The sequence below is a fragment of the Impatiens glandulifera genome, chromosome 1 (assembly GCF_907164915.1).
Source record: "Impatiens glandulifera chromosome 1, dImpGla2.1, whole genome shotgun sequence".
Taxonomy (NCBI): Eukaryota; Viridiplantae; Streptophyta; class Magnoliopsida; order Ericales; family Balsaminaceae; genus Impatiens; species Impatiens glandulifera.
Genome location: NC_061862.1, coordinates 67506164 through 67526107, shown reverse-complemented (window position 1 = coordinate 67526107; position 19944 = coordinate 67506164). Strand labels below are relative to the sequence as shown.

Sequence of the window (19944 nt, the reverse complement as noted above, 5' to 3'; positions counted from 1 at the left end):
CAAATATTTTAATAAAAAAACTCAATAAAATTTTAAAATAATCCAAACAACAAACCTTCTCACTTCATTGTCTATGGATTTAAGAAGATATGCATAAGAGTGTTGATATGGATCTTATATGGCTTATAGCTAGTACAAGCCTTTTGGGGATATTTGTTCTAATTGGTTTTGCTTACATCAAAATTGAAACATAGTTTTATTGGTTTTGCTTACATCAAAATTGAAACATAGTTTTATTAGCATTCTTCACTCCATTGTTGAAAACTCTCCAACTTTCTCTTGTATGGTAGGATATAACACTAATGAAATAAATAAATAATTTAAATAATATTTTGATACAATTGATTAAAATGACTACATAATAAGGATAGAAGACATTAAAGTTTATCCAATCAGAAACAAAATCAAATTAATAGCTTATTAAGCGGTGTTAGTTGGAATTGATTATATCTGACTTATAATTCTCTAATTCAGCAAGAACCTCCTCTTTTGGTCGGTAAATCATATCTATAATTCTCCATATCTAAAAAAAAATAAAAAATATCAATTACTCACTTAATCATCTAACCATTTTAATTGGTCATAACAATAAAATTACTAAACAAAACAATTATTACCTGCAAAGTACCACCACCACCTACACTGTCTTCATTATCCGACACACTAACAATTGTCCAAGGATCAAAAGAACTCCAATGGAAATCCACAACCTTACCTCTGAATTGATACATCCAAAATAAATAAATAGAAAAAGAAAGAAATACAATAATAAGTTTCTTACCTATGACCACAATGATTGAATAACAAGCCCGATGAACAATTTGATGATCCAGCGAGTTCTTGCATTCCACCCATCTGCAAAATAAATGAAATTTAAAGAAATTCTTTGACATCAATTTCAATCAAGAACAATGCATCATATATTAATTAGATTTCAAACCTTTTCATGATCCCACAAGTTCAAAGTTCCATCTTCGGATGAACTTCCAAAAACTGATGCCTTGTCTGGAGACCACTGGAAAAAAATATATATATTCAAAGTATTTGTTTTTTCTATATTATTTTCCTTCCTGATTACAAAACTGGATAAAATGAAAAAATTAATTAAGTATTTTAGAAAGTAGTAGTCATCATATTTTCAGACCTGTACACACAGAACAGCAGCACTGTGACTATCAAATACATGAACAGGTGATCTAACCCCTCCAGAAGTAAGTTTTCTACGATCATACATCCTTACCGTATTATCAGCTGATCTGTTGAATAATATTAATTTCAATTCAGAACCACAAAAGATGAAAAAAACAAATTAAAAAACACATTTCATTTCTTACCCTGTCAGAATAAGGTTAAGATCATGTGAATTCCAATCAACACAATGAATGTCAGCATCATGAGCTTTCTCAACCTGAAGAAAAGATAGAGAATCAAGTTTTAACATAAAAACACTTCAACTTTTAAAGCTTCGTGAAGTAATTTAAAGTAATATAGCCACCTTCATAGTTGGATTTGAACCTGTCCTTACATCCCAAAGTATGAGACACGAATCATCACCCACACTACAGAACTCCTGTCCACTTTAGTACATACAAACAAAATAATTTACATAAAAATATCATAAAATAAATATATATATATATATATATTGCATTTCCAATCATAAAGATCAATTAACAAATATACTATAGGTCTCTACCTTGAAGGGCAAAACTGTACATCCTCAACTGTATCTTGATGTCCTAGGTAGGTACCTCGAGGATTGAGAGTAGTAAAATTTTTAATAGTCCTACCCCCAGCCGATGGTGTCTCTAAGGCCAAGGTAGAGATATGATCTTCAATATTCCATAGAACCACCAATTTGTCCTTACCTGATACCAAAAAACATTGTAATTATTGAATAGAAGAAAAACAATAGTACTAAAAATATTTTAAGGGTATCATGTCTAGACACATAAAAAAAAACACAAATTATGAGTTTCTAACCTCCAGAGAGAACAAGAGGTTCAGTTTGGCCCATGGAAAGAGCAAATTCTGCATTTTCTTTATGCCCAATAAGTGCCTGTTTGTAGGTAATGATTATTTTCTGTATTAGAACTCTATATAAACTACAATTCAGAATAAATAACATTCAATGATGTTAGTTAAAAGGTATTTCTATAAGGTAAGACCGTCGTTTTTCAAACTTTGATTCAAAATACTAAACTAAACGGTAAAATCTGTAAATTTAAGAACATTTAAAAATTTATCATTCTTTTACATTTTATTGTATTATGACAACATTTTATTGTGCAACGCAACATACCAAATCTGGATGTGACTTATGGGCTCCATACACAACTTGTCGATTAGGCTGACTCAGAACATTCCAAATTAGAACCTGAACATGAACTGAATGTTTTAGATTGAGATAGAAAAATCTCAATTATCCAAAAGTCCCAAGATAATTAGATAAAGAAGAAAGAAACAAGATGCATACATATGGACAATCAGTGTGAGTTGCCACAATATTGTTATTTCGAGGAAGTTCTCTGATTCGATTCACCTGTGATGATCCCATATACAATCAATATTTTTGTGTTATTCACTTAAAAAAATGAAGATAAAATGATATAGAATATTATGGCTTATGGCAGTCAGGATCTTTATAACACATATACATTATTGATCATATTTCTAAAACAATCTATAAAATTGAAAGCCAATAATGTCCATATATAATAATGCATGCATATAAGTTTAACAAGATCTCTAAATAATAATTTTAAATTAACATATTTAATTTTAGAAACATCGCTATGTCCTAGTTAGGAAAAGATAGAAAAACAACTAAAATAATTCAATACCTCTCCAGGGTGAATAATTGTTTTGAATATCTTCACAAAGGGAGAAGTGGACTTTTCATTAAACTGCAAAGATTATGCAGCCAAAGCATATATAATTCTATTGGTAGAACATTGAAAAAGAGAGTGAATTATTATTTTTTACAATGTTAAGAATGATAAACTTACAAGTGCAATATGTTCAGCAGAAGCAACCCTACGTTTAACAATGTCACAATTTGCGATAATAAGTGTGTTTGGCACACTACCATCGGTCTAGCAAAAGAAACAGAACCACACAACAAAAATATCAGAAACTAGGGACCAATTTTCTACAACAACAACATTGATTTAAGGGTACTAATGTGAATATATGACAAGAAAATGTTCCATGCCCGGCCTAACCATGTATATAAATAGTGATAAATACCAATTCCTACTTCTTAGGGTTCAATTGATATAGATAGATATAATATTAAGAGAAACAAAGAGAAATAGAGTTGAGAAGTCAAGTTCCAATAATTATTTTAATGCTATAATTTAATGTGTAACAAGTAATCCCATATATATAATATATAGTTTTCTTTTTATTTAAAAGGTCAAATTTATATTAATACAGATTTGTAAGAGCCAAGTGTGTTCAAATTTTAGTAAAAGAAAAGACAAAAACAAAGAGAAAAACTTAGATTTTGGTAAATTAAGAAACAATTCATTCATTACAGATTTCTCGTTTCTTTATTAAAGAGAACATGAATAAACATTTATTCTATTTTCATATCATTTATCACAATGAAAGAATAATCTTAAATTTGACTATGATAATCGCCGAACACCAATTTTATACATATTAGTAACAAATCTAATTCTAACAATGATGTATTTTTATTTTTTCTGAAAAATGTAAAAAAAAATCAATAAAAAAGGCCTTATTCAAGTAACAACTAGTAAAATATTGAAATTTATTAACAATTTTTAAAACTCTATTAATTAATTTTATTCATAAGATAATCTAATTATAAAAATAAAACATAGTTATCTTGGTTTAATTCTTCTAATGTCTATGCAAAAGTTTTTAGATTATGTACATTTAGTCTAAAATGGCAACTAAGGCTCAAACCTATGACCATACGAAATTGAGATTTATGTTTTACCACCGAGTTATATGAACCTATTTTATGTCCTTTATTCTCCTCAAATAAAGTAATAAATATTTGTGCTCACTATCCTTGCTAATCATCTTCACGAAATAAGGTTTGAATTCAAAGAGAAACACATGAGTGATAATAAGATAGAAATAAGAGAGACTTGAGAGAGTTATCATGAATTCAACTATATGATGATTAACAAACTTTATTTGAGATGTTAGGGATTAAATTGCTTTATTTATTTTTATTTTCCTTTGATTCTCTTTGTCCAGGCTCTTCACATTCACGCCTCTTTTGAAATTAAATTTGATGTTTCCAAGAGAAATATGCAACATTTTGTTTTATTGTCTCGCCTCATACATCTAGTCCTTATTACATAGTATTCTCATCTCTTAAGGGTTATGACATATACTATAGTAGACTTTTGATCAAAACTAACTGGATGGCTGGGTCAAACATTATTCGTGGATATCTCCACACGTTGGTCTCACTATAAAATGAGGGATTATTATGGATAAGACTACTTTGATTTCATAGCAATCTAACACATTTTTCTTTGTTTGTGTCTTTCCATTTAATTTATTCCTCTAAAATTGATCTCCCCTTACATTTATAATTTATTTAATTAAAACCTTTTAATACAAGATGACCTTTAATAAAAAGGAATACTTATTATTAGATAGGTTGATTTTGTTTTATTGATTTATGTATTATTTTTTGCATTTATAGCCATGATAGCCATCAATAGTAAAAACATAATTTTATCCATTGAACCCCAAATTTCACAATTGATATGGAGAATGACCAATTGAGGAATAAGGAAACTTTGAAGTAGAGTCAAAATATTAAGGCAAGTATAGTGATGCAAAACATGATTAATTGTCTTATTGTTTTTATCGCATAGGAAACATGTGTTAGCTAAGGTGAAACCTACTGTTTTAAATTTGTATGGATGTCCTAATTGAACAAGGACTCTTCAAAGGGTCTTAGACATTCCAAACTCCCTTCCAAGGAACTATGATTTTCACTTAAAGAAAGAGTGATAAATAAATCTCTTATGAAAAGTAGGGTTGCTTTTCAAGAAGTAGTCATCAAGATAGTACATCAACAAGCTTAGAGTCTAGATTTCCTCGTGAAACTAAAGACGACGAGAAGAAGTAGATTTTCCTCTCAAAAGATTATAACATCATAAATAGATTTTCTTTAGTTTTTTTACTAATTTTAAAGTGGATACCATTAAATGTTGGAATGACAACATAAGTCTTATTAGAAGTCTTGTCACAACGGACTTTATGACAATAGTATTTAAAATAGAGTCGACGTGTATACACAATAGTTGGAGATTTTGAGGAGAAGTGACGTGTCTCATATTGTTGAAGCTACAAATTAAGAAAATCAGTCTATTGTGTGCTTAAACAAACTAATATTTTCTTGATTTATTTGGAATGTTATAACATTTAACCTATAATAGCTATCTTTGACAAACTATAATAGATAGAAAGAGATTAGAACCAAGAACATCATTCTAAGGTATAAGTGTGATTCCCACTACAAATAAAGATCTTGTTGATTGAGTTGTTGTGTTAATTTTCTTTAAAGATTAATTAATGAGGTGGGGGCAACCTAACCCAACCTAACACGAACTCCGAAATCATCATTTATACAAGAATCTTAGATAAACTATCTCTAAAAAAGCTCAATATTTTTCATTATTATACTCAATACTTTTACAATAGATCAAATATAAAAAATCCCTAGCTAATCTGTTGTCTATATACTTTTCAAATTAATTAAGTGTATGGTGTAGCTAGCTAATTAATTATAAAAGAAGGTAAAAAAATGAAATTAATTAAAAAGGCATTGTTTAAGCAACCAACACAAAACTACTTGTAAACATGAAAAATTATTAACAATTTTTTTTTTAACTAAATTATACTTTTATTCATAAGAATCTCTTAATAAGATTCATTCTAATTATAAGAATAAAAAACAGTTATCTAGGTTTGATTCTTCTAATGTCTAGGCAAGAGATTTAAGACTATGTACAAGTTGACTTTTGATTGTCACTTTTTAAAAATTACCTCTAAGACTTGAAACTATGACCATACGGAATTGGGATTTTTGTTTAAATAATTTCCTTAAAGTAATAAACATTCATGCTCCCGACTCTTGCTAATCATCTTCCGATACATAGTTTGAAATTTAAAGAGATACACATGAGTGAGAACTAGATAAAAATAAGAGATACTTGAAGAAGTTATCATGAATTCAATTATATTGTGATTAATAAACATTATTTAAGATGTCATGGCTTAAATTGTTTGACTTATTTTCCTTTTTCTTTGACTCTCTTTGCCCATAACTTATGAAGGCTCTTCACATTCACGCCTATTTTGATATAAAATTTGATATGATTTCAAAAGAAATTATGTCACAATTTGTTTTATTATCCCGCCTCATACATCTAATCTAGTCCTTACGCCATAGTATTTTCATTTCTCAATAGGTTTTGACACATTTTGTAATAGACTTTTGATCACAACAAACATGATGGTCGGGTCAAACATCATTCATGAATGGAAGATTGTGCTACGTAATTTTTATTGGAAAATTTGGAAATAATGAAATACATAACATGACATTAAAATGAAAAAATGTTAGAAATAAGATTATCTCTTCACACGTTTGTCTCATAAAAAAATAAGGACTTTGTCGTTGATGAGACTACTTTGATATCATAGGAATCTAACACATTTTTCTTTGTTAGTGTCTTTCCATTTATTTCATTCTTCTAAAATTGATCTCCCCTCGCATATATAAATTTATTTAATTAAATCATTTAATACAAGATGACCTTCAATAAAAAAAAAGGCATAGGTCGATTTTGTTTGATCAATTTATGTATGCTTGTTTGGCATTTATAATCATGACATCCATCGATTGTGAGAAACATCATTTTGCTTATTGAACCCAAAATATCACAACTGATATCGAGACATGAACAGTTGATTGTTAAGGAAACTTTGAAATATAGTCAAAATATTTAAGGTAAGTGTGTAGTGAAGCAAAATGTGGTTAATTGTCTTATTGTTGCACGTGTTAGCTAAGGAGAAACCCACCGTTTTGAGATTGTATGAATGTTCTAAACAAATAAGGACATTGCAATGAGTCTTAGGCATTTCAAACTCCCTTCCAAGAAACTAGGATTGTCACTTGAAGGAAGAATGATAAATAAAGCTCTTATGAAAAATAAGGTTGTTTGTAAAAAAGAAGAAGTCTTTAAGATTGTGCATCAACAAGCTTAGAGTCCAAATTTTCTCGTAAAACAAAAGACGACGAGAGAAAGTAAGTAACTTTTCCTCTCAGAAGATTGTAACAACATAAACAGATTGTTGTTTAGTTTTCTTACTAATTGTAAAGTGGATACGTTGGAATGGCAACATAAATCTCATTGGAAGTGTTGTCAGCAAATGGACCTTATGACAATAGTAGTTGAAATATACGTGTGTATACTCAATAGTTTGAGATTTTGCGGACGAGTGGAGTTACAAATCGAGAAAATTAGTCTAACGTGTGGTTAAACAAACTAAAATTTTCTTGATTTATTTGTAATGTTACAACATTTAACCTAGAATAGCTATCTTGGACAAACTATATATATCCATATTTGGTAGCCGGGTCGAATATAAATAGCAAGAGATTAGAACCAACAACTCTTAAACCATCCTAAGGGTATAAGTGTGATTCCCATTAAGAATACGGATCTTAGTGATTGAGTTGTTGTGTTAGTTCCTCAAAAGATTAATTAATGAGGCGGGCGCCTTCTAACCCTAACAGGGGAGTCATCGTTAGTAAAAGTATCTTAGATAAACTATCTCTCAAAAGCTCAATATTTTTCGTAATTATATTCAATGCTTTTACAATAGAACAAATACAAAACAAGCCCTAGCTAATCTATTGTTTATATATGTTTTTCAAATTGCATGTGCTCTAGATAGCTAATTAATTATAAAAGGATGTACATATATGAAAATAACAAAGAGAAATAGGAGATCCAAATAAGTTTACCTGTTCGGAAATGTAAAGGCGCTGGCTGTTCATGTAAGAACCCTTTTTTAACTGGGGACCCCATCTATTGTATGATATTAGATATAGATTAGATATATGTGATATATAGATATAGATCTGATAGATATACAAGTACCTGCATGATAGAGAAGGCCAGAGAAGAGAGTGATGAATTAGCCAATCGTAGATTATAGGGACAAGTGACTTCCATTGTTTATAACTCTGCTCTTTCTCTTTCTCTTTCTCTTTGCCGCCGCCTCTCTTCTCCACCTGCTTCTTCTCCATTTCTCTCTCTCTCTTTTGAGCTCAATGTATAACGTTGTTTTTATGTGTCTAAAGGAACTCAAGAGGTCAACAAGTAAATAAATTTGTGTTTTAAATATTAACACCTGCGCTCTATGTTAGTGACAGATGTATAAATGCATGCATTTAAGGGCCCGTTTGTTACACATTTTATTTCTGTTTTTTTCTTTTTCTTTTATAATTAAGATATGAGTAATTATAAGGAATTAAAAGATTTATAGAGTGAGACAGAATATGAGTAGGTATTGTATATGACACCTTAATGACGGGATATTGGGCTGGAATGTGCTTAAGCCCATCCCGAATATATATATATATATATTGGGTATAAATGTAACATTATTTTCTAATTTAAAAAAAAAAATATAATTCATTACTTTTTTTATATATTTTTTAAAATGGGTAAAATTTACTGTTTTATCTTGAAAATAATAATTCAAGTCTACCCAAATACTTGAATCCTAAATCCGGATCTTTCAAATATAACACTTTAACAATTTAATGTCACCGTACAAAAATAAAAAATAAAAAATTTAACAATTTCTCTCCCTCCATCATTATAAATTTCTATCTTTTCAATTTATTATTACTATGTTCTTACAAATTTATAAATATATATTTTAAGTTTTTTATTTAATTTTTAAATAATGTATCCATTTTTTTAATTTAAAAAATATATAAATAAAATAAAATTATATATAATTTTTTTAATTATTTATCTTTTACTCTTCAATAATTTATTCTCTTCTACTTAATTTAAAATAAAAAATAATAATTTCTAATAATAATAATAATTTAAATTAAAATAGTATTAATTAATTATAATATATTCAATTAAAATTATTTACTATGTTAAGTGAATATATTATATTTACCACTTTTACCACATCAATAGATAAATAATTTTGCTTTATTATAATTTCCATTTTTACTGCCTAATTTGAAAATATCAAAACCAACCCTCTAAGCATAAGATTTATAAAATTATGAACTTCATTTATATATACACAAAAAAATCATTTCAATTTCAAAAAGTTTAACCTTATTTAGAATGGATGAAGATAATCATTTATGCACCTCTTTATTTCATTCACTTCATATAAAATTAGACATCAAGAGATCAATTTTTAATTACTAACCAGATTAAAAATAAAGTCAAATTAAATCATTCATCACTAATATTTAATATAAATAAAAAAACACCATCATAGAATGCTTAATTTAAATAAAAGAATGAGAATAAAAATAGAATGGATAAATATGAGGGAATAGAATATGTATAATGGATAGAAGTTTAGTATATATATATATTATTCAGCCGAAATCCACAGTTACAAAATTGCTCATGTGCCACCACAAAGAGGAGTAAAAATGTAATATATATTTTTTAATCATTACCTTTACCTCTTTTGAGTAAGAGAGGATCACTAGTAATCATTTTTATTAATAATGTTTGAATTTATTAAAAACAAAATTATTACTAGGTGATATTAGTATTAATATCTTAATATTATTTTTATTATATTTTTTTCTATATCATAATTATTTTAAAATATATAAATATTTAAACATATCATAACTTAATAAATATCTAATATCTAATTATATACTAACTGTGGATCAAACAAATCTAATCTAGGTTAAATATAATATTATAATAATGATATAAATTTTAAAATAACAAATTTTAATAAAATATTTTATATTTAACTTTTTTTAATATATTTTAAATAACTTTTTTTTATATATAACAATTATTATTTTTATTTGTATGTTTTATAATTTTTATTTTAATTAATTTTATTATTAATATATAATATTTAAAATTAATTATATAAAATGACTATATTATTATTAATTGTTGTAATTAATATTAAAATTTTATTTTATTAATTATATTTAATTGAAATAATTGAAATAATATTATTTAAATAATTGAAATAAATTTTTTAAAATAAACTAAAATTTTATTATTATTTTTTATAAAAGATTAAAGAATATATTTATAAAAGAATATATAATATAATTATAATGATGAGGTCAAATTATTAGGTGCCCCTCCATTTACACTAATTGCTTTTTTTAACTTTAAAATGATTTTTGTATAACAAATCACCGCTCAAACTTTCAGAAAAACATTAAAGATCTTCTATTAATTTTTATGAACACTCTAACTAAAAACTCTTTAACTATTTTCATTGTTAACTTTTGGCCCTTTAACTATTCTAATCGTTAACTTTTGGTTCTCCAACTATTATGGATGTTGAGTTTTGACCATTAAATTATTTGTAATTTATTAATCGTCTCAAAACAATCAAAATATTTTTTTGTAAATATTTTTTTTTATGGAGGATGTTTAATTTATATTATTTTATGACAAATTTATATATAGTTTCCTCAATTTATAATCTATCAATATTTTTCAAAATAATTTTGTTGCATATCCATATTTTGAAGTAGAATATTTTTTATTTATCCCTATTAGTCTTCCGGTTGCTTCCTTTTCATTGAAACCCATTATAAAATTTGAAAATTCTCTGCTGAAAACCAAATCAATTTATTAAATAACAAACCCATATTCCTATATCAATTGGAATCATAAATTAATTAATCTCTTATAAGAGTTGATCTTCTAAGTAGTTGGAGTGCCATTCACAAGTCTTGTTCCATTGTTTATGAACCCGTTGTTCAAGGTGGATTGAGCTGTGTAGATTGCGACTGATGCCAAGAATGATGGAGGAAACCTCAGCATTTCGTATTCCACCCGACACAGATCAATCAAGAATAATGACACATTATCTCTTGATAAGAAAACAGAGTAAGGAGATTAAATTTAGATTAGATCTGATCATCACCTTCTTGTTCTGGTTGATTCTAACTAAGGCGGTAAAAATCGAGAATTTACATAAAATCGTTGGTTAGTTGTAAATAAGGACGGAGTCATACTTGGGTTAGGGTGGGTCCAGCCCCACCTAAATTTAAAAAAAAAATGCTTAGGTTATGGTGGGTTTCAGCCCCACCTAAATTAAAAAAAAATGGGACAAATTAAGTGAATAAACCGGTCAAATGAGACAGCCCAACATAATTTTTTCATCATGGCTCCACCCCGGTTGTAAACTCGTAAAATCTAGAGTTTACTTAAAATCGTAGGAGTTTAATTTTAAAAAACAATAGATATATATTATTATTATTTATATATAATTAAGTATTTTATATTTAACTAAATTTTAAATTTCATATATTTAAATATAAAATTAATTACAAAATAATAATAAATAAATAATACAACTAAAAAATTATACTTAAAAAATTAATTATATTAATTATTTTTTTAATAAAAAATAACTTTAATTTTAATTTTTAAATATAAATTTGTTTTTTTAAACGTAAAATCGTATAAAATTTTAAAATCGAAAATATTTATAAGCTCGTAAAATCTTCTTATCGTAAATTTAAAATCGTAAAAGTTTACATATTCAAGAGTTTACTTAAAACCGGACTCGTTAACCTACTACAAAGAACACTCGGTGGCGAGTTAGCCTCGAGCTAACCTTCTTTGGTCCTTGGTTGAAGAACACTCAATCATGGGTTAGTATTGAGAAACCTTTTACCGGTCCTAGTTGCCAAGGACTCTTGGTCCTAAGTTAGAATTGGGCTTGGTTTCTTGGTCCTCAAGAACATCAAATTGCAGGTTTGATGATTTCATTTAAAGCCCTGATCTTTTGATCTCAGGGCACGAGAAGCTTCATATAGTTCTTATGATCATTTATTACATCATCCCGATGTGTCATTCGATCGAGATGGTGTTCCATTCAACTCAAACAATTTTGGTATAAAAAATATGTTTTTGAGTTTTAAGAATTATTGAAGCGTAATGAGTTTTCCAATAGTTTTCTTATGCTACATATGGTTGAATGACCAAAACATGAACACTACTTGATCGTTTTAACCAATTCAAGAACTGAAGTTTTTGTTTTTATAAAAAAAATAGTTTTTGATCAAACATGACCGAGATGACTTAGAATTGGCTAAAATATGTTCCCACCATCCTTAAAAACAACTTTATGGGTTACTGTTATTGAGTAATAGAACATAAACCCAATTTTGAAAATTTTTAAAATCAAATTTGGATTTTTCTGATTTAAGTTGATTGATTCGGTTTTATTTCAACATAAAACTTTTAAATGATCATATGATCGTTCTTCAATCAAGAAAATAGATAATCGGACAATATATGAAATTGGAAAAACTAAAATATAAAAATTTAAATTCAAACTGGTAATTCTAATTACACTTTAATTGGAAGCTTACTTAGAGTTGAAGAACACTCCTTAATTCTTAGAGAGGCTTCCTGAATGTTTGAATTAAATCCTTATAACCTTACACAAAATTTCTGAATTTTCAAAAAAACTTGAAGAGCTTTATTGACAGGTTTATGCTCGGGCTTGAATAAGAGGGAGATAATGGATCTTTTGCCTTCGGTTTACCCAAAGGAGGCTATTTATAGCTTCCCAATGTCGGTTAACTAAGTATAACATTATTTCTGAATGTCGGTTCACTAAGAAAATGTTTGATTAACTTTAAAAGTATATAAAAGATGTTTATGACATAGAACATTATTTTGATGATGTTAATCAAGTTAAGTTGTCTACTTGTTTTGTGAAGGAGAAAATCTAAAAGACTTTGCTACTTCAGACGCATGTAGTCTTAGATGTCTAACATAGTTAGACGTGGACGTCTAACTCCTTTAGACGCTGTCTAAAGAGAAGTGTAGTTAGACGAGAACGTCTAACTCCTTTAGACACTATCTAAAGAGAAGCGTAGTTAGAAGAGGACGTCTAACTCCTTTAGACGTTGTCTAAAGGGAAACGTAGTTAGACGTGGACGTCTAACTTCTTTAGACGCGATCTAAAGGGAAATGTAGTTAAACGAGGACATCTAACTCCTTTAGACGCGGTCTAAAGAGAAACGTAGTTAGACGAGGTCGTCTAATTCCTTTATTCACGGTCTAAAGGGAAGCGTAGTTAGACAAGGTCGTCTAACTCCTTTAGACATGATCTAAAGGGAAACGTAGTTAGACGAGGACGTCTAACTCCTTTAGACGCGGTCTAAAGAAGAATGTCTGATACCTCTCTTTAGCAGCTGTCTGAAGGAAACATTTGTCTTACCATGATCTATTAGCTATCTGCTCCACTTCTTTCAACAGTCTGACAATCCAGTTAATTTCAACAAATGAATGATTGCCATGTACGCGGATATCTTCCACTCACCTTTCCAATACAAGACAAGATTAGAGGATATCCGGCGCACTATCTGTTCTGTACGGCCACGATCCTAATTCTTAGAGTCTGTTGTACTCTCGTACTATAGGAGGCCGTCCAACGGATTCATGCCACGTGTCCTCAAAGAATATTCGATCGTTGATGTATTTCAACTATATATAGAAGCCCAAGGACAACGGTTGAACCACCAGTTTAAAAAACTTACAAGTCTGAAAACACTATAGGTCTCTTATTGTCTAAGTTGTGATCACATTGTAATTGTATATTGTCTTTTTTGTGAGAAACTTCAGTGATGTAAGTTGAACAAAAGCTGGTATTTTCAACAGAGAGTTAACTAGATCAGTGAGTTGTATTTGATTCAAAGTCTTTAGTGGATATCCATTCGGTTATGGAAGAAGGGATGACGTAGGTGTTTTATCTCCGAACATCCATAAAACTCCTTGTGTTATTTTCTTTCTACCATTTACATTCAATTGTTTAAAGCTTCAAATCCAACGAACAGTTCCGCACTTGAAACCGTTTCAAGTGTTTGGAGGATTTGCAAATAATAGAAACAAATATTAATCCTTCACAGGATTATTATCGAAGAGTTTATCATAAGTTGTTCACAATAGGAAGACCTTAGTCTCTATTGGTAACACTGATCCTATCAACCTTCAAAACAACTAGAGAAAGTATAAACAAATATAAAAAAGTGTCAATGAAGAACATAACTAGTTTCATATTTTAAATTGAGAAAAGTTTGCTTCACTAACGTTTGATCAGGGTCTTCAGAAAATACAAAATCGGCCAATCTCTATTCCTTGTTGATTATTTTCCCAACTTCTTGGCAACGACTTGCATGTAGGTGGATTGAAGGTGCACAAGAATTTAGATGATCTTCCTCTTTGGATAGTCTCTAATATTGACGCATCCCCCCTCATCTACATCTTTAGAAGATTCATCAGCTTTAGAAGCTTCACAAGCTTTGGTTTCCCAGCCCGAATCATTCCGTTCAATAGAGTGTGCTGGACTATCTTCATTGTTCGCATCCAAATCCTCACATGAGTCTTCAACTAGAGGACTATTTATTTTCAAGCCCGCACTATCTAAAGTGTCCCCAACTGCCTCCTTTGGAGGATCTTCCCTATTTACATAACCCTCGGCATTATTCACTTTCAAGTGTTTCATGAACACTTCATACTCTGTTAGGTTCAGGAAACTGGCCTAAAAATAGGCTTAGGATTGATGTTGCATTTCTCCAACTCGCCTGATAGGTATAACAAATGTTGTACCGTATCTTTGAAAGTTTGCGAGACTTTGAATGTTAACATCTGTATATTATAGACAACATACTTTATTAGTCTCAAAAAATGAAAGTATAGACAAATGTGAATCAATTTTTTCATTGAATATATATTATCATCGTCTTCAGGTAATTCCAATAAATTAACTAGAATTTCAAGTTCTTTTTCTGTTAGGTGCGCCCTTGCCCTCCCCAGTCCAAAACCACCTGCTCGAGATTCTAACATGGTAATCTCTGACAATGTGGTGTCATCCCAGCGAGAGATGATTGGAAAAGACCTTTCATAAGGATGACGTACAACATTAACAAAAACACTATCTAGGTAGCATATTTGAAGAAAAAGGGAAACATGTTAGTGAATATTTCATATCTATAAATCACATACAAGAGAATAATTATTAGTGAATAGAATATTTACCGATAAAAATGTTAAAGGTCCATCAAAATATGATTTTTTTTTCTTTCTTTATCTTTTTTTTTTCATCTTCCGACATTGTCAACCAATCCTTTTAGTGTGAATATGCACCAGTTCAGGTTCTTTATGTTCTCAACATCCATTAAGGATTTGAGAATTTTGAACCTGAATTAATATAATACATGTGTAAGTATTTACAAATACAAATAGATATATAATAGATTTAAAAAAATGTTTACCTGACTCGTTAATTTTGAACTGGACATAAAAACATGAGACAACAAAGACAATAAAGTCGATTTTGAAATAGTTGTCTCTATTTGTGTTAATTAATATCTTGGGTATCATAGAATTTGTTTCAGGAGCTGAAGTTGATTCCCTTACGCTCCATCTAACACTCCACGCCCTCAAGAAATTAAAATAGTCGGGTCATTATTCTTGTCCGCCTCAGTGGACTCAACTATGTTGATTGACCTCTTGGGAGGTTTAGCACGGACTGGACAAGGTCTTCATCGATAAGGATCTTATCACCGTTGGCTAATACTAGAGAACTCTTCTCGAGGTCGAAATTTCTGACTACGTGTTTCAAAAGTGAACAGGGCAATTGGAGACACCCAATGTAAGTAGAGAACCAAACTCGATTTCCTTCACAGCTTCCTTCTATTCTACACTCAATTTTGGAATCATGTTAAAAAGGCCATGAGGGGATGATTTTGTTTGAAATATTACTTTCCTTTTATTGATGGTTTTGGGGGGAGGTGGTAATTCTTCATTGACATGTGTAGTTGTAGCATTATCAGTAGCTTCTACAACAACAATATAAACTGATTCATCAGTCGATGACTTCGTCTTTGTCTTCCTCTTTTTCTTTCTTTCATATTGATTCATAATAACCCTACAACACATAATTTTAAGTGAGAGAATAAAAATTAGTATGTTACAAAAGAAATGGAATAAACAGTGTAATAGTAATGAAAAAACTAGAAACACAATATGAATCAAAATAACCTACCTCTCTGATTTATCATCGATATTGTCGTTGGATACAGGATTGGGGACGATTTGATTTATGCTGTTACAAACCGCCAAGACGATCTCTCGGGAGTTGGAAGTATCCATTTGCATGTTGTTGCCTTCGTTTTATGACATTTTCACAAGAAATCTTTGTAGAATAGAAGAATACTCTCGGATTTCAAAGTTCAAAGAAAGATGATCGCTGAGAGAGAGAGAGAGGATGTGAATAGTTTCTTAAGAAAATGAATAGTGGGATTGCAGAAGGAAAATTTTGTTTTAATCCTTCATTAAGTGATTTTAACTTCACAAAAATTAAAACATAAATGAAGATAACTTCACTAGGTTGCGTTTTTAAATTCATAAACGAAGATAGCTTCAATAGGTTGCGTTTTTAAATTTATAAACGAAGATAGCTTCACTAGGTTGCGCTTGTAAATTCATAATCGAAGTCAACTTCACTGGGTTGCGCTTGCAAAATTAGAAACGAAGACAACTTCACTAGTTAGCGGACTTGTTTTAATTCTCCAATGGGTTTACATACATTAATGAATAAATGTTTTGACATGAATGCTAAAATGTCTTTACATTGATGTGTTAGAGGTTTTACATGAACTTCTAGGCATATTAACAATTGGGAGTGAAGTATGCTTCACTGAAAAGTGTCTGTCTTCAGTCCGTTTTACATGGACGCTGGAGCGAAATATGTTTCATTGAAAACCGTCTTTCTACATTCCGTTTTACATGACACTTGGAATGAAGTACGCTTCACTGAAAAGCTCATCTCTTCAGTCCGATTTACATATCTAATGAAGTGAAGTAAGCTTTACTAAGAAGCGCACCTATTCAGTTTGTTTTACATGGCGCTTGGAGCGAAGTAAGCTTCAATGTAAAGCGTCTAGCTTCAGTCATTCCGTTTTATATGGCGCATGGAGCGAAGGAAGCTTCACTCAATACCGTATTTATACATTCCGTTTTATATGGCGCCTGAGCGAAGGAAGTTTCGCTCAATAGCGCCTCTCTACATTCCGTTTAACGACGTTTGGGATGAACCCGAAATGAAATACAAGTTCTGGGTTCTCTTTCTTCCTTTTCAACCAAACTTTGATTTATTAATTTAATAATTCTTTTGAATTATGATTGGGAACACTTTAGCAGAATATATTAATTGGAAACAAAGCATCAATCCACTCAAAACTTGGATTTGTAAGATGGATTGAAATGATTTAGGAAAGAATCACTATTAAAGTGCGAAATTAAAAAATAGAAGGGTTGAATAATATAGGAATGAAACCCTGACAAAGTCACATATTAATATTACTGGAATTAAAATTGACATTAAATTTCAATTCAATTCATATTTTAAAAAAAATATAGAATTATAATTCAATTACATATAATAAAAATAATTTTAATATACATTATCTATTTTATTAAAATATTAATACTTATAGAGTTCTTGTTATGTTAGAGAGTTAGTCGGTTTTCTTAATTTGTTTATAAGACCATCCTTGTTTACAGGGTTATGGATTTATTAATTAAGTTCTGTATAAAAATTATAATATTGTTAAAAAGTATATTGGCTATTTAATGTTAATATTAAAATATTTTAAATAAAAAACTTATCATAATACTCATGAGTCATGTCCCTAAAAGCTTTATATTTATTATATTTAAATTTCCAATACAAAACCACAGTTGAGTAATTAAACAAAACAAAAACTCAAATAACATAATTTTTATTAAAGAAGAATTTTTTGGACAATATTTTTTTTTAAAAAAAACTTCTCGAAAAAGGAAACAAGATCAAACCAGATCTTAATAAAAGATAAAAAAATAATAATAATAATAATAATAAAACTAGCTTAAGAATCCACACCCACATGATTCATAGAAGCACCCTACGAAGATTCTCAAACTGTTTCCTTTAAGAATTAAAAATATTTTAGCCAAAACAGCATAATGTCACGGCCCATTGGTATGGGGTAAACTCTGCCCGTGACAATAAGCTAAACAGAATAGAGGAGAAGAATAACATATTTTCACGACAAAACACAATTCAGTTTGTCAACAACTTTGTCCAGTTTTCAACATAAGCCACCCCACCTAATGAGGCCCCTCAAACTATCAAAATAAACCTGTAATTGATCCATCTTTCTCGGTGTAACATTTGGATCTTCTCAACAACCTAAAATAATGATGGATTGCTAAAAACTATTTATTTTTGCTGAAATCAAAGTCTAAAGTATTAAAACATAAATAAGATTTGGAGAATTCATACATAGGGTAAACCGATTTGTTTCCTTTTTGTCTACTTATTTGGATTAATAATAGGAGTGTGATAAACAGATTGTACTTTTGATTCCAACAAAGACACATATTTATCAAGCATTGAAACCACAGCTTCAAACTCTGTAACTTGGTCATCTATTGCATCAATTTGCTGCACATATTCTTCGAATTCTCCACTTTTGGGCTTCAACTGCTCCACAAAGACCCTCAATCCAGACGCAACTCCGACTAACCCTTTGTACTCATCGGTTACCTTCACATTCATCTTTTCCAACAGTTCCAGCAGATTGTTTGTCCCCTGAGTAAAGGTTATATCACAGCATCAACTCGTCATTTGAGCAGAAATTAGACAATAGGCATTAAGAATCTCCAATAATATGTAGAAAATTCTTCAAGTCAAGATACCATGAGCCAAACATATCAGTATCCTTCTTGGCTTGGGGCAATTGATGCAGAATTTGAACTCTTGATATTTGTTATAGCATACTTTTCTTTTCAGACAAGAACATATCATCACATTCGATGTGGAAATTAATATTTATCATAGATTTGTGCCTAATGCATCAATACCCATATGATCGGTAAGAAAGTATACACTCTTTATGAGAAGTCAATTGAGATCTGGCATGGCATCAATCTTGGGCTCAGTTAATTTGAACTGTTTTGTGTTATTGCATCTGTTCCATAACCATCAAACTCAACAGCTATGAGAATAGTATCTGGAAAGGAAGTAGAAAACCTGATGGCTCCAACATGTATTAATTGCAGTAATTTCAGATCCATTGGCTATGTTCGCATAAGCTATCTAATTTTAACCAGATGAAGTAAGTATTCATATTTCAGGAAATGAGAAAAGATCAAGATTCATTGTTTAAACTAAGCGATGAACAACCAATCAGTTACTGCACAGATTCGCCTGAAAAAAAGAACCCTATTTTCAAACGGAGAGAAAGAGAGATGTGTTATACCTGAAGCTCGCCCTTGGCCATGGTGGAGACGCTGGTGATGAGTTCACTCAGTGAATCGGCGAGCGCATCTCGCTGTCGTCCTTCTTCCTTCTCTGCCATGTCTAATCAAATATTCTTAGACCCTTTTGAAGGATATGAGGTTAAACCCGGCCCTAAAGAATGGGTCTAAACCAAAAGATAAATTTATTTTAATTAGATCATTCTATTTTATATTCTTTTAAATAAATATAATAAATTTGTATTATTTAAAAAATAATAATATAATTTAGTTGGTTAAATTTTAGGTTAATATTATAACTTTTATTTATGTGAGTAATTTTAAATTTTATAGATAACAATACAATGCATTTCCTCCT

At 29.7% G+C, this 19944-nt stretch overlaps 2 protein-coding genes across 2 annotated transcripts; both read right to left on the bottom strand.

The window, feature by feature from the left end:
* Positions 1-430: 430 nt before the first annotated feature.
* LOC124930924 (WD-40 repeat-containing protein MSI4-like) lies at positions 431-16436 on the bottom strand. Its single transcript, XM_047471303.1, has 18 exons — positions 16330-16436; positions 16047-16212; positions 14545-14823; positions 8169-8329; positions 8033-8096; positions 3009-3095; positions 2844-2906; positions 2477-2542; positions 2303-2377; positions 1984-2059; positions 1697-1868; positions 1496-1577; positions 1335-1408; positions 1145-1256; positions 941-1015; positions 782-855; positions 618-717; positions 431-523 (listed from the first exon to the last, which is right to left on the bottom strand). The coding sequence occupies exons 1-18, from the start codon at positions 16434-16436 to the stop codon at positions 431-433; spliced, it is 1926 nt and encodes a 641-aa protein (XP_047327259.1).
* Positions 16437-18638: 2202 nt separating this feature from the next.
* LOC124921370 (biogenesis of lysosome-related organelles complex 1 subunit 2) lies at positions 18639-19730 on the bottom strand. The gene is made up of 2 exons (XM_047462022.1): positions 19589-19730; positions 18639-18918 (listed from the first exon to the last, which is right to left on the bottom strand). The coding sequence occupies exons 1-2, from the start codon at positions 19685-19687 to the stop codon at positions 18640-18642; spliced, it is 378 nt and encodes a 125-aa protein (XP_047317978.1). The 5' UTR covers positions 19688-19730; the 3' UTR covers position 18639.
* Positions 19731-19944: the final 214 nt, after the last annotated feature.